Source organism: Coenobita brevimanus, chromosome 98 (genome assembly GCF_032717465.1).
Source record: "Coenobita brevimanus isolate Jiangsu-jjx chromosome 98, ASM3271746v2, whole genome shotgun sequence".
NCBI lineage: Eukaryota > Metazoa > Arthropoda > Malacostraca > Decapoda > Coenobitidae > Coenobita > Coenobita brevimanus.
The window spans coordinates 10,696,502-10,709,356 of record NC_137051.1 but is presented as its reverse complement, the minus strand read 5'-3'; the positions used below and the strand labels follow the sequence as shown (position 1 = coordinate 10,709,356).

Genomic DNA, 12,855 nt, shown 5'->3' with positions numbered 1-12,855 from the left:
TTAAGTTGTTGGATTCATTGTGTTTAACTATGGGCTTATTAATTAAAATTTCAAATATTTCACCAAGAGAAGATGTGACAGCTATTGGTCTGTACTCAGAGGGGTCAGAGGAACTTCCTTTCTTTGGAATTGGGTGGATATTGGATTCTTTCCATGAATTAGGGAATGAAGAAGTACTGATGCATAGTCTGAATAATTTAGCTAGAACAGAGGCAAGTTCAGGGGAACACTTTTTTAAAACGATTGGAGGAATTCCATCTGGGCCTGGAGCTTTTTTGGTTGGTAAATTGTCTAGGATGGATTTTACGTACAGTATCTTGTCTGTATTTTAAGTGGAATAGTTTCAGGAGAGTCAAGTTCTAGTAATGGGACCTTCTGGCTGACTTCCTCTATGGTAGAATTTCTGGCAAATGTACTGGCAAAGATATTCGCTTTCCCACGTGGGTCGTTTTTAATGTTGCCATCTGAAGATTTTAGTGGGGGAATGGATGATGACTTTAAGTTATTATTGAAAGAATTGGGAGTTGACCAGAATATTCTGAATGTCATTAGGGTTAAGTAGTTTTGATGCTTGATTTTGAAGAAAGTTTGATTTAGCGAGAGGAATGAGAGAGAGGGGTGTGTGAACTGGGAGCAGGGCAGTGAAATGGCGGGGGACAAGGCAACATAGAGGTGATTTGTTTGTGGACACCCCTTGCAGGATTGTGGTGTCTGGCAATAGATAGATAGATAGATTACAGCTTTTGCATGGTTTCTAGCAATTTTAAATTGACAGAGTGATTCAGATGTTTTTTATTTTAAGTAAGAATTACATGCAAATGACTTTTATGCAGTTGCTCTGGCACATTTGCTATCAAACCATTTCGGAGAGTTTGATCTTTTAGTGAACTGTTGACATGGTATGAATAAATCCATACCAGCTAGTATTAGGTCATTGATGTGGGACTGGGTAGAACTGACATCACTCGAGAAGAAAGACTGTCATGGAATGTCAGCAAGATAATTTCTAAATCCATCCCAGATTGCCCTGTCAGAGTGCCATCGGGTCACCCTGACACGTTCAGAACGGGGAGGTTTGGGGGAGCTAACTAATGGGGCTTTGATGAGATTGTGGTCAGAGGATCCAAGTGGTGATAATAGTTCTATCCTGTATTGGTCTGAATCATTTGTCAGGAATAGATCCAAGAGATGAGCATTATGGTCAAGATTATATGGTATTCTGGTTGGTTGCTTCACCAACTGCTTGAGATTAAACAATTCTGCAACAGCTCGCACTCTAGACCAGCATCATCAGTCCTGGCAGAATGCAGTAACCATTCAACATTATGTACATTAAAATTACCCAAAATGGTAATTTCGGTGCTAAGGGCAAGGTTAAGGTTACTCAGCTGTGTGGGTATGGAGTCAACTACTGGGTCCTGAAGAAACATTGGGGGAGCAATAGACTACAAAATGGCAACCCTGGTGATGATTGCGCCAATGATTAACAAACGCTGTTACCACGATATTGTTTTCCCACCAGTTTTATGGAATGCAGAACTTAGTCTGCACTAGGTTAGGAGTGACATGTAGAGAGGTGTATGGTATGTAGGAGGACTACTGGTCCTTGAGAGCAGGCTGTGAAGCCTATGCTCAGAGTTGGACACATAAAAAAAAAAATAATAATAAAAATAATCACTGGGGGGTCCTGGGTGTGAAACCCCCTAGTTAGGTTTCAGCATTTTTTTTTTTTTTTTTTAATGCAAGGAAGAAGGAACCAAAGGCCGTGGGGCTTCCACTGCTATTTATGGTTTTAAACTGAATACATTTGAGTTTGTTTGGTGTGGTGATGTCATGTCCAGTCGGCGGGTTTGACAATAAATGCTTTATCAAAGGCATACACATGCTTTCTTTAATACTGCTAAGTAGGTATATTTTGTTTGTTCTCCAGTATTTTTTTTATTGAAAATCAAATGTAAATTATCTGAGATATATACTGTAGTACTAAAATAATTTTCCTTGAGAATGTAGGTCCATTAGAAAACTGCTTAAATCCATGTGTCACTTTCGTTCATGTATACCGGTATTTTTTCCATATTTATTGAATACTTTTATAGTGATGAAGGTGGTCAGGAACCTAAACCCCCTGTTTCTTAACAATCTTATGGGAAAAATTGGTTCGTTATTCAACCAATTTGTTATTCAACCTCTTTTTATGGAACACATCCCTGTCGAATAGTTGGGATAGGTGTACTGTATATTCATATATCTCTGCTGCCTGACATTAAATTGATATTATAGTTAGTACAGCATCATAGTACTTCCCATTTTCTAAAAGCTCCCCTGAAACATGGAAGATAAATTAAACGTATTTATTTTAGGAGCTGGTAAGGAAAGGAATTCCCCATCACTTCCGAGGCATTACATGGCAACTGCTGTGTTCAGCCCACAACTCCCCTGAGAAGAGCAAGTATGCAGAGTACCTCAGGACCACCTCAGCTTGTGAAAAGGTTGGCATATTGGCAGTTCAGGTTTATTTTTCCATATTTACAGTCTTCTGAATGGTTTGTACTACAATAAATTCTCAGTTATCCATTGTAATTCAGCCAAGCCCTACGCCAAATACAGTGAAATGCTGGATATTGCACAGTACCCCCTCATCAGCTCAACATTCGCTCAACATTCGAAGTCGAGCTGGATACAATATTGTGTTACTCTCCTTCTTGACCCCCTATCTTAAAAACTTTCCCATGAGTAAAAGATGAAAACGACACATAAAATACAGTAAAATAATGATACAGTATATTAATACAATAATGCAGGGCCGCTTGGCTACTGATTTTGAGCCAGCTGATACTCTGCAATGTTGGATATTGCGTAGAACCACCAGTTACGTTCCGTTTTGGCACCAGATGTTGCATGATATCGCCAGATATTGCTTTAATAGAGCCAAGCCAGCAGCGCCAGTCATTGTGTGGGTTGGATATTGGAACAGTGGATAATTGAGAGTTTAATGTATTTGATATTGTGTAAGGTTACAGTAGTTGCCCCTCAGTAGTTTGCTTTCTGTAAAGGAGCCAATGGTGGCAATTCCACTTTCTTCAAGTCTCACCACATACAGTACTGTAGAAGTTTAATCATAAATATTTAGTTTACTTAAGTGCTAAAGAATAAAAAAAGGGTGACAGACCAAACATGTGTCACCTTTTGTTTATTTTTCAGAACTTTGAAATAAACTAAATATGTATGAATAAACTAGTATGTGACTAGAATAAAAGAAAATGAGCTTAGCTTCATTGGCTCCTTTACAGAATGCAAACTACTGAGGGATAAGTATAGTAATTTTGCAAATAAAATATGTTTCAGAACTTTGAAACCCAAAAAAGTTTATGCAGAATCTAAAGCCCTAGATGTGTTCCTCTGAAATTTCTTGTAAATTGGTCCATGTATGTAGGAGGACTAACCCTAGCTAGATAAATGCTAATACAGACAAACAACAGTCCATTATTATATAGATCATGGGTATAATCTACAGTGTTATAGCTAGTTTTTACTATTCACTAGTAATGATGTAACTATAGCAGTTGAAGTAACCCATATTTCAAAGTCTGTATCACTGAAGGAACAACAGATACAGCATTTTTTTCCCATATGTTTTGTGGTTTGATAATTAGAGTTTATTGTTTCAAGTCTGCAAGTTTTCTTGATGATCCTTTTCAGTAATCACTGATAAATGGGGACATAGTAACTGATATACGCCTCAGCACAGTTTGAATTGGATTATCCTGTTACCTTGGCACATTTATCTAGAGTATTATTGTAGTATCTAGTGGGCTTGTGTAAAAACTGTTTATTTGTATTTTCATGTTTATGATCATTCTGCTGTGTGTGGATGTACAGTAATGTGGTACATATATTTATATTTATTGTAGTATTTATTCATTTTAGCATTGATTTCCATTTTCTTTTATATGCATCTAGCCCTGAGCATAGAGCAGGAAGTTTGTTCATTATTCCTATTGCTTTGCATCAACAGAGAGTCAATCCTGAACAGCCCCTAAATATGAGGTCTGTTCGGAAAGTACCTGACCATAACCTCTAAACCAATGAATAGCTAATTTGTTGAGTTAGGACATTAAATCTCCTTATAGTAGGCCCCTTCAGACCTACGTAGCCCAGCGTTCTTTCCACTACATGAAACATTTTTCAAAGTTGGATTTTGGTATCTCCTGTAGGTGCATCTTCACATTCGTCATGATTTCTTCTCCCTGATGAACATTGCTTGACATGTTGGAGTGTGTGAATCGCAATCCAGACTTTCTGAAGACCATTATCACTGGAGATGAGAATTGAGTGTATGGGTTCATCCCAGAAACCAAAGTACAGTCATCCCAGTGGAAGCATGCATGGTCACCTCGGCCAAAAAAAAGCTCAATAGGTGTGCAGCAAGGTGAAATTCACTTGCATGTTGACAGTTTTTTTTTTACTACCGTGGTGTTGTGCATCGCATGTTGACGTTTTTTTTTCGACTGCCGTGGTGATGTGCATCATGAATACAAACCAGAAGGTCAAAACATCGACAAGCATTACTGCCTTAACATTAACCATCATCTGACGTTGTTTGGCAGTAGAGACCAGACCTCTGAAAAGCGGCAAATTGGAAGCTGCACCATGACAACTCCCCTGCCCATTCTTGTCAACAGATTCCAGAATTTTTGGCCGAACATAACATCCTGCAGGTCCGGCAGGCTCCCTACTCACCAGATATGGCTCCGTGTGACTTTTGGTTATTCCCTAAGCTTAAAAGTCCTCTGAAGGGTTCCCGATTTGAGACGAGAGAAGAGATCATGAATAATGCAATGATGCACCTGCAGGAGATAGGCTACCAAAAACTGACATTGAAAAATGCTTCAAACAGTGGAGAGAATGTTGGGTTATATGTGTCAAGTCAGAAGGGGCCTACTTTGAGGGGGATTAATGTTCTAGCTCAACAGGTTAGCTATTTATTGTTTTAGAGCCTAAGGTTAGGTACTCTCTGAACAGACCTCATATCACCTTTTGAGCATTTGTACCCATCATCATTACTGTAATGTGATAGGGCTATCATAGTGAGAACTGTTGTTAGGCTGTGGTATTAGCAGGAACATTTTTATGACATGCTGATGGGTTCATATGGAATAAGATTGGCCAGTGATTCACAGCATGATTTATATTCACAAACTGCTCCTTGGAGCAGCAGGGATGGTATCCCTGACTCCACACTGAGCCCACTACTTGGTCCACTTTGCCACCACCTCCCTCAGTTAGTAATTCGTTAGTTACCTATTTAGATTTAATGGAGTTTGAAAGGCCTCAGGAACCATTTAGTGTGGAGAGTTATCCACTGTATATTGTACTGCAGTGAATATCATACTTGCCAGTGTATTCCATGTATCCAGCATGACAGTACAAATGGTAATGTTACTGTAACACAGTACAAACATAGCTAGATTTGTTACAGCTATTGATCATATTTCAAGGTGAGTGCAAAAATCTCTGTGGAATACGCCATTTGAGTGTAGAGAAGGTATATGGAAGAATAATTGTAGAGAAGGTAAGGAAAATATCAGAGTATCAGTATGTCTGGTTTGTGATGAAAAGGGTTATTTTAGGAGTGCGGTACTCTATTGTAGTAGGATGTTTGGATCAGATTTTTGCAGGAAGATAACAATGAGGTAGCTTGTAAGCAGGAATGTAGGGTATTTATGGACCCGGACAAAGCGCATATGATAGACATTGCTTTAACGGACCTCAGTAGACTGGATGTTGGATTTAACTGACACTTTGAAGGTCACCAAACTTCTGCCAGCTATAACGAACACTGTCCATTAAGTGGGGCACGGTACATGTGTTTTCTACACATTTTACACCAGCCTGGTCTGAAATTACCCTCTCCCCATTGTGATTGTTGAGTTGTAATAATAGATTTTAATACTGTATTGTAATACTGTAAGAAGTGCTGTGACAAGGATGTGAAATAAGCTGCAAAAGGGCAAAATTATGGGCCAAGTTAGTGTAAAGTGGATATAATGTTCATTTTTAGTGCTAGAATATGTGTTGTACTCATTTACTGTATTTTCAAGCATGCTTGAAATCCCACTTTGGGGGAACCATCAGATACAACAGACTATCGACCTTATTGGATCAGGCTGCCCCCAATTAGTCTGTTATAGCGAGGGTCTGCTGTACAGTAACAAAGTGAATGGAGAAGGATTGTACTCATTAATTTCAGACATACTTGAAATCCCACCTTGAGGGGGCCATCAGATATAGCTGACTATATCAGCCTTATTATATCAGACTTCCCCCCAGGTAGTCTGTTACAGTGAGGATCTGCTGTACAGTAACAAGGTGTTCAGAGAAGGATTTTCTGTCTGTCTATTGCCAGACGCCATGTAATAGCTGAAATGAAACCAAACAAATTAATCACTAGTCTGGCTGAGATTCAAACTCAGGCCCACACACACCAAACGCGCACATGTTACCACTGAGCCAAACAGAGGATCCCCACTTTGCCTACAGGCAGTGCAGGTATTTATAGACCCCATTATACCCCTCTTTTTTCCTGTTGGTGATTAATTTGGTGAGGTTCAAACACACATGGTAGAGTAGGATTAGAGGCCACCATTGAGGACGCTGTGGACCACACCAAACAGCTCATCCCCAGGGTGTAAGGAGAAGGATGCTGTCAGATAACCAAGGAACAACATCAAATTGCCAACCAAGCCCCACCTCACATCCCACACCGCTGCCAAGCAGTGTAATAACTAGAAATTAAACTTCAGTTAATCACTAGTCTGGCAGAGATTCGAACTCAGACCCACACACTCAGAACAAGCACACATTACCGCTGAGCCAAACAGAGGATTTATAGACCCTGTCACAGGCAAAATCTCCTAAAGGGTGTTCATTTGACTTTGAGTGAGCTGTTTTATGGGAAGGGGCACAAACCCTCTGGTGACCCACTTGTTGACATGTAGGGGGCATGTATGGGTTGGGTATGTGGTTACCACCCAGCGTTGTAAATGGTTTCCTGGCTTACAGGAAACCATTTGGCTTGTCACTCATTGTAAAGCTACCTGAAAAAGAAAGAAGAGTATCAATAAAAAGTGACAGGAAAGATTGGAAAAATAAGAAGAGAGGAGGGCAGACGCAGAAAAAGAATGACAAGGATGAAGGAAGAAGCAGGTAGCACTACGAGTGAGTGTGTGATGGTCACCACCACCTACCACCAAGTAGGATTGTACTCATTTATTTTCAGACATGTGCTTGAAGTCCCACTTTGGGGGGACCATGAGATGTAACAGACTCTCATTTTTATTGGATCAGGCTTACCCCCAGTTAGTCTGTTATAGCAAGGGTCTTCTGTACAGTAACAATATGAATAGAGAAGAATTGGAAGGTTTTACATAAGTGTTTTGTTGAGGGAGAATCAGTGAATGCTGCAGTGTTTTTATAGTGCTAGTGAATGGGAGCTTGCCCAGTCAGTTGGGTAAATTTTTGTAAATATCTTGTTCTATAAAGTTTTCTGGCTTTCTGAACCCTACCTCACCTCACCCTAGGGTGGAAAAGGAGGTCTGGATGATGATGATGGTAAAGTATGTGAACAGTTAGTGGATGTCCGAGTGGGTGGTTCATTATCAGTGTTTGAGTATGCCAAGTGTGTGTGATATTCAGTATTACCATATTCAGTATGTATGTGGATGGAGTTATAAGAGAGGTAATTAATGGTGAAAGAAGAAATATCTGATATCTGATACTTATAGGTGATACTGTATTAATTGCTAATGGTGAATGGGATCTATGTAAGCTTGTTAGTCTTGTGCAGGTCTGAGCAGCATGGTTTGAAATGAATTGTACATAAGAGTAATTATTGCAGAGAGGTGGACTCTGTGTATATACTGGTAAATGAATTTAAATACAATCTTGCAGTAAATATAAAACATATAAACGTACAAATGTTGTGGAGAGTGAAGTGGCTCAGGGACGGAGTGTGGCTGGCACTATAAAGACCTTCATACAAAGCAGAAGCTTAATAATGGAGGCTGCATGAGGATTGTATGGTGTTAGTGCCCAAATTAAGGGATGAGTATGACTTTGATATAGCATTAGTGGGAAAGTAAAAGTACAACGAAAATAGGACTGTTGAAGATCATAATGTGTGTAGTGTAGATGGGATATGAAACAGTGATTCACAAAAGTTGAAGTAAAAAAAAAAAAATCTCTTGGTAATAGGATAAAGGATGGTATGCTTAAAGGATATGGTGTTTTGGAGGCAAGGGATATAGTGTATGCGGTTTGCGGGTGGGTTTGGTGATGTGGGAAGGTATAGTTGGTTACTAAGATGATAAATAGCTGCAAATAGTAAATGAGTATGTGAGGAAGTGAGGTATGGTGGTTTATGAATCTAGGAAATTAATTGGAGTTCATTAAGCACATGACAGTGGTCTGACATCTCTTTTTTTTAACTTGATGGTCAACAAAATGATTGTCTGGTAGGTGTATGTGAAGTGCATCTATAATGCGAAAATCAAAAGAAAATACGGTATGCACAGATAGTTAGGCCTATGAGGTGGAAGTGTGAATGGTTATTTGGCCCAATTACAGTAATAGGCATGAAGTTGACATTTCTCCCAGTTTATGGTTTCACATTCTCTGCATCCAGCCATGTGGAGGGACCCTGTTCAGACCCTGGTGAGACACTGTTGACCACATGTAGGCAGGAGCTTGCTTGTGGTTGATGAGTCTGCTTAGCCAAACAGACCAGGGTAAAGCAACAACATCAACAACAAAAACTTTTCTTTGTTTCTTAGGCTTACTTCATGCCATCTCTGTTTAGAATAAGAGTCATGATGATGTGATGTGATGATGATGGTGATTATTATTTTAAAATGTTACATCTCACTCAGGAAAATTGTCCATCCATCATCCAATCCTGTGTCACCCCATGAGGAGCGTGGGAGCCCAAGGCAAGGCATGTTGGTCCTGACATTTAAGATGAGATTGACCAGCTTCACTCATCCCTGAGTGCCATTACATGAGCAGTAAACGTCAACCTCCACTTGGATATAAACCTACACAGGCTCAATCTGATTGGAGCACCTTAATTACTCTCTAAATCGCCAGACACCGTAGTTTGGTTATGTGGTTACCACTCAGCGTAGTAAATGGTTTCCTGGTGTACAGGAAACCATTTGGCATGTCACTCAGTTTAGAGTCATCCATAGGCAGAAGGAAGAGGAAAGAATGAGGGAAAGAAAGACTGGAAGAGGGAGTGTAAAGTCACCCTTAGGCAGAAGAAAGAGGAAAGAATGAAGGAAAGAAAGACAGAAGAGGAAGGATGGAAGGAAGATTTTAAACATGGGATTTAAATACCTTTTAGAGCTTTAGCTTATCAGAAGGATGGAGGGAAGATTGTAAACATGGGATTTATATACTTTTTAGAGTTTTAGCGTATCAGTGCAGCTAGCTACTGATTGGCATGCTAGAGATATGCATTTAAATTTGGTGTTTAGATAATTTTTTGCTTGATATTATACTATGATGACATTGGGTTTTGGAAGGACCATCCTTTGTTAATTTGTCCTTGTTTGCCGGAAGTTTAGTGTTCAATAATAGTACATTTATGTATTGTACTTTACAGATTTACAGGGGGCGCTCACCATCCATTCACTCGATGTAGTGTTGCTCTCAGGTGTCTGCGCTTTCCTCTCCTGCATCCATCTTTCCATCCATCCTTTTCTATCTTTCTTTCCTTCATTCTTTCCTCGTCCTTTTGCCTACGGGGGACTTTGCACTCCCTCTTCTATCTGTCTTTCCTTCATTCTTTCCTCTACCTTCTGCCTGTGGGTGACTCTACACTGAGTGACAAGCCAAATGGTTTCCTGTACACCAGGAAACCATTTACTACGCTGGGTGGTAACCATATTTCCAGATTTTGGCGCCTGGTGGTTTAGTGAGTATTTACGGCGCTCCAGTCAGATTGAGCCAGCGAAGGTTTATATCCAAGGGGTGGTTGGGGTATATTGCTCATGTAATGCCACTCAAGGATGAGTGAGGCTGATCACTCTCATCTTAAATGTCAGGACCAACTTGCCTAGCCCCGGGCTCCTATGCTCCTCATGGGGCGATGTAGGATTGGATGATGATGATGATGATGATGATGATGATGATACAGATTTACGGTACTTTATCATCAGTATGAAATTAAGAAACTTTTGTTACTCAGGTGATCCGGAGAGACATTGCTCGCACATATCCGGAACATGACTTCTTTAAGGAAAAAGATGGATTAGGACAAGAGAGTCTCTTTAACGTAATGAAGGCATACTCACTGCATGACCGGGAGGTGGGCTATTGCCAGGGGTCTGCTTTCATCGTGGGACTTTTACTTATGCAGGTGAGGTTTCACAATGGGTACACTCTCTTTATTCACGTGCTGTGAAAGAAAACTACCGTTTATAATCAGCATCTGACTTTGATCAGTGTGCTGCTAAGCCACCACACACCTTTCAGAGTCAAACACTGCTGGTTTTGGAACTATTCAACTGAGATCAGTGCCCCAGTAAACACAGACTAGCACAACACAGAAAGGTGATCCAGTAACTGCTTATCAAGAAGATAGGCATGTGTTAATTTGAAAGCCAAAATATTAATCAACAAACAAGTACATCAGCGACGTATAAGCACTAACTACTCAAACACACATCGTAGCTTTTTCCAGACAATACAGATTAAGGATCTTCGTCATATATCTAGATGTATACAGTACATACAATACTCATAGAACACCTAAACACAAAATTTCTGAAATTCAAGAACCATAGAGACCTAAGAACACAATTTATTGCATCCAGACAAAATAACAGCATACACTTATGTCAGTATATGCTTAACCTTGCAGTCAAATCCAGACAAGTATAAACTACTTCAGCAACGTACTGCAGTACAACAGTATCTCTAAGCACATTCATTCACCATCAGTACATGCAAGCATATACAACAATTGTACCTAATTGCCTTACCAGCCATGGAGCTAATTATTGATCTTGACCATAACAAAGCTCCTACCCACAGACAACTCTGAAACATAACTTGAAAGGTTGAACAAGATGAATTTAGTTGTGGATGACACCCATCCCTTCTTTGGTATAAACACAGATTAGATTGCACTATAGATGACACATTGACACACGTACAGTACACTTTATCAGCTTGCATCCTACTCCATAGTACCCCGTCACATGATCTAGGATTCACACAGTTGAGACAGCTCTACAGTATTTCAGGTAAGATATGGAACTATAGTTTGCCCAAGTTGAATCATATAGCTATCTCAGTGTGGTAGGTTTGCTCAGTTGAGCACGTCATATGGATGCTCAGCAACAATACACACACAAACACATGGTCATTACAGGCATTCAAAATCTTCATACTGTATAAACAGAATCCTTTATGAGCATCATCCAGAATTAAACTACCAGAAACTGCTCTTCCCATTGTGACAGGTCTCACCTTGGTTGATTATTATATGACCATGATCCTTCTCTGCGGCACTACTATCTTCATGATGCTCAGTTTTATGTCTGTTTTCCATGTAACATGGGTTAGACAGATTCATCTGATAGCAGTCCTCCTCCTTGCTCTGTCCCACGCCGGCTGTTTTGTGATGCCTCTAGATCTAAGGTCAGCCCACCACCTCATTCCATGTCTCTTAGTTTTTCTCTCCATTGATGGCTTAGCACTTCAGAACTTCTACACCTCACCCAATCCCAGGGCCCATCTGCTATGTCCAAGCCATCTCAGCCTTCTTTTTACTTTTTCCCTAATGCTCTCCACTGCTCTTCTGATGATGTCCCATACCCCAGCATCATTCTATGTATCCATCAGGTCATTCTTATGTTGTTTCACTCGAGTTTTGCTATATCTTCTTTTACACCGATGTTTCAGTGCCATACAGTAAGACACTCCTGACAGAGGAACTAAACAATTTCCATTTTGTGGACAGTGAGAACACACGTGATGTCAGGATGGGCAATAGTTCTCTGTACTTTTTCCAACTGTTACACACCTTTGCGTTGGCACTCAACCCAGCACCCTCCCCTGCACTGATGACATCACTGAGGTGACAGAATTTGTCCATGACCTCCAGCGACTCATCTATTGCCATAGATCGTATTGGTCTTCCATCGATTTACCTTGCAGTGCCCCTAAATCTGGTACATCTGAAATACACCACCAGCCTCAGGTTACCATACACTTCACTAATCTACATTTCTGGTGAAAGCACTGCATGCAGACATTATAGAAGATACTGTTACTCTCCACAACCTTCATACATACAGTGCATGGCCAGTTACCCAAATCCAGAAGTGGCACATTGCCACACCCACAGATAATGGATTTTGTCTTCAGGATATTTAGTCCTTACGTTTGGACTTCATACCTTCTCTCTTCTCTTGAGGTTTTTCACCCACTTCATTGATACTTTCAGCTATCAGCATGCAATCATCTGCATATAAAAGATTCCATGGACAGCCTTCTCTGAAACCTCGTGATAATTCTTTCACTACCACTATAAACAGCATGGACTCAGAACTGATCCCTGATGTACCCCAAATCAGACTCAGACTCTTTGCTGTAAGTCCTATTTACTCTAACTGTAGTGCTGACATTTGTATACATCACCATAACCACAACAGTAATCTGTCCCTCAGCTCCTAACCCTCTCATTGCACACACATTGCCTGTACAATCTCTTATCCATAAAACACAATACAAATCACAGATAATTTAGTTCTCCCCTCACGATAATAGTGCCCCACACACAACATGCAA

The 12,855-nt window shown here is 40.2% G+C and overlaps 1 protein-coding gene across 1 annotated transcript in view; it reads left to right on the top strand.

Annotated features, from left to right (window-relative positions):
* The window catches only part of Evi5 (ecotropic viral integration site 5), a 239,450-nt gene that overhangs the window by 159,454 nt on the left and 67,141 nt on the right, over positions 1-12,855 (top strand). Inside the window, exons 4-5 of the mRNA XM_080283826.1 lie at positions 2,361-2,489; positions 10,247-10,417. Of these exons, the coding sequence (XP_080139952.1) occupies positions 2,361-2,489; positions 10,247-10,417 (300 nt within the window). The remainder of the gene's footprint in view (positions 1-2,360; positions 2,490-10,246; positions 10,418-12,855) is intronic.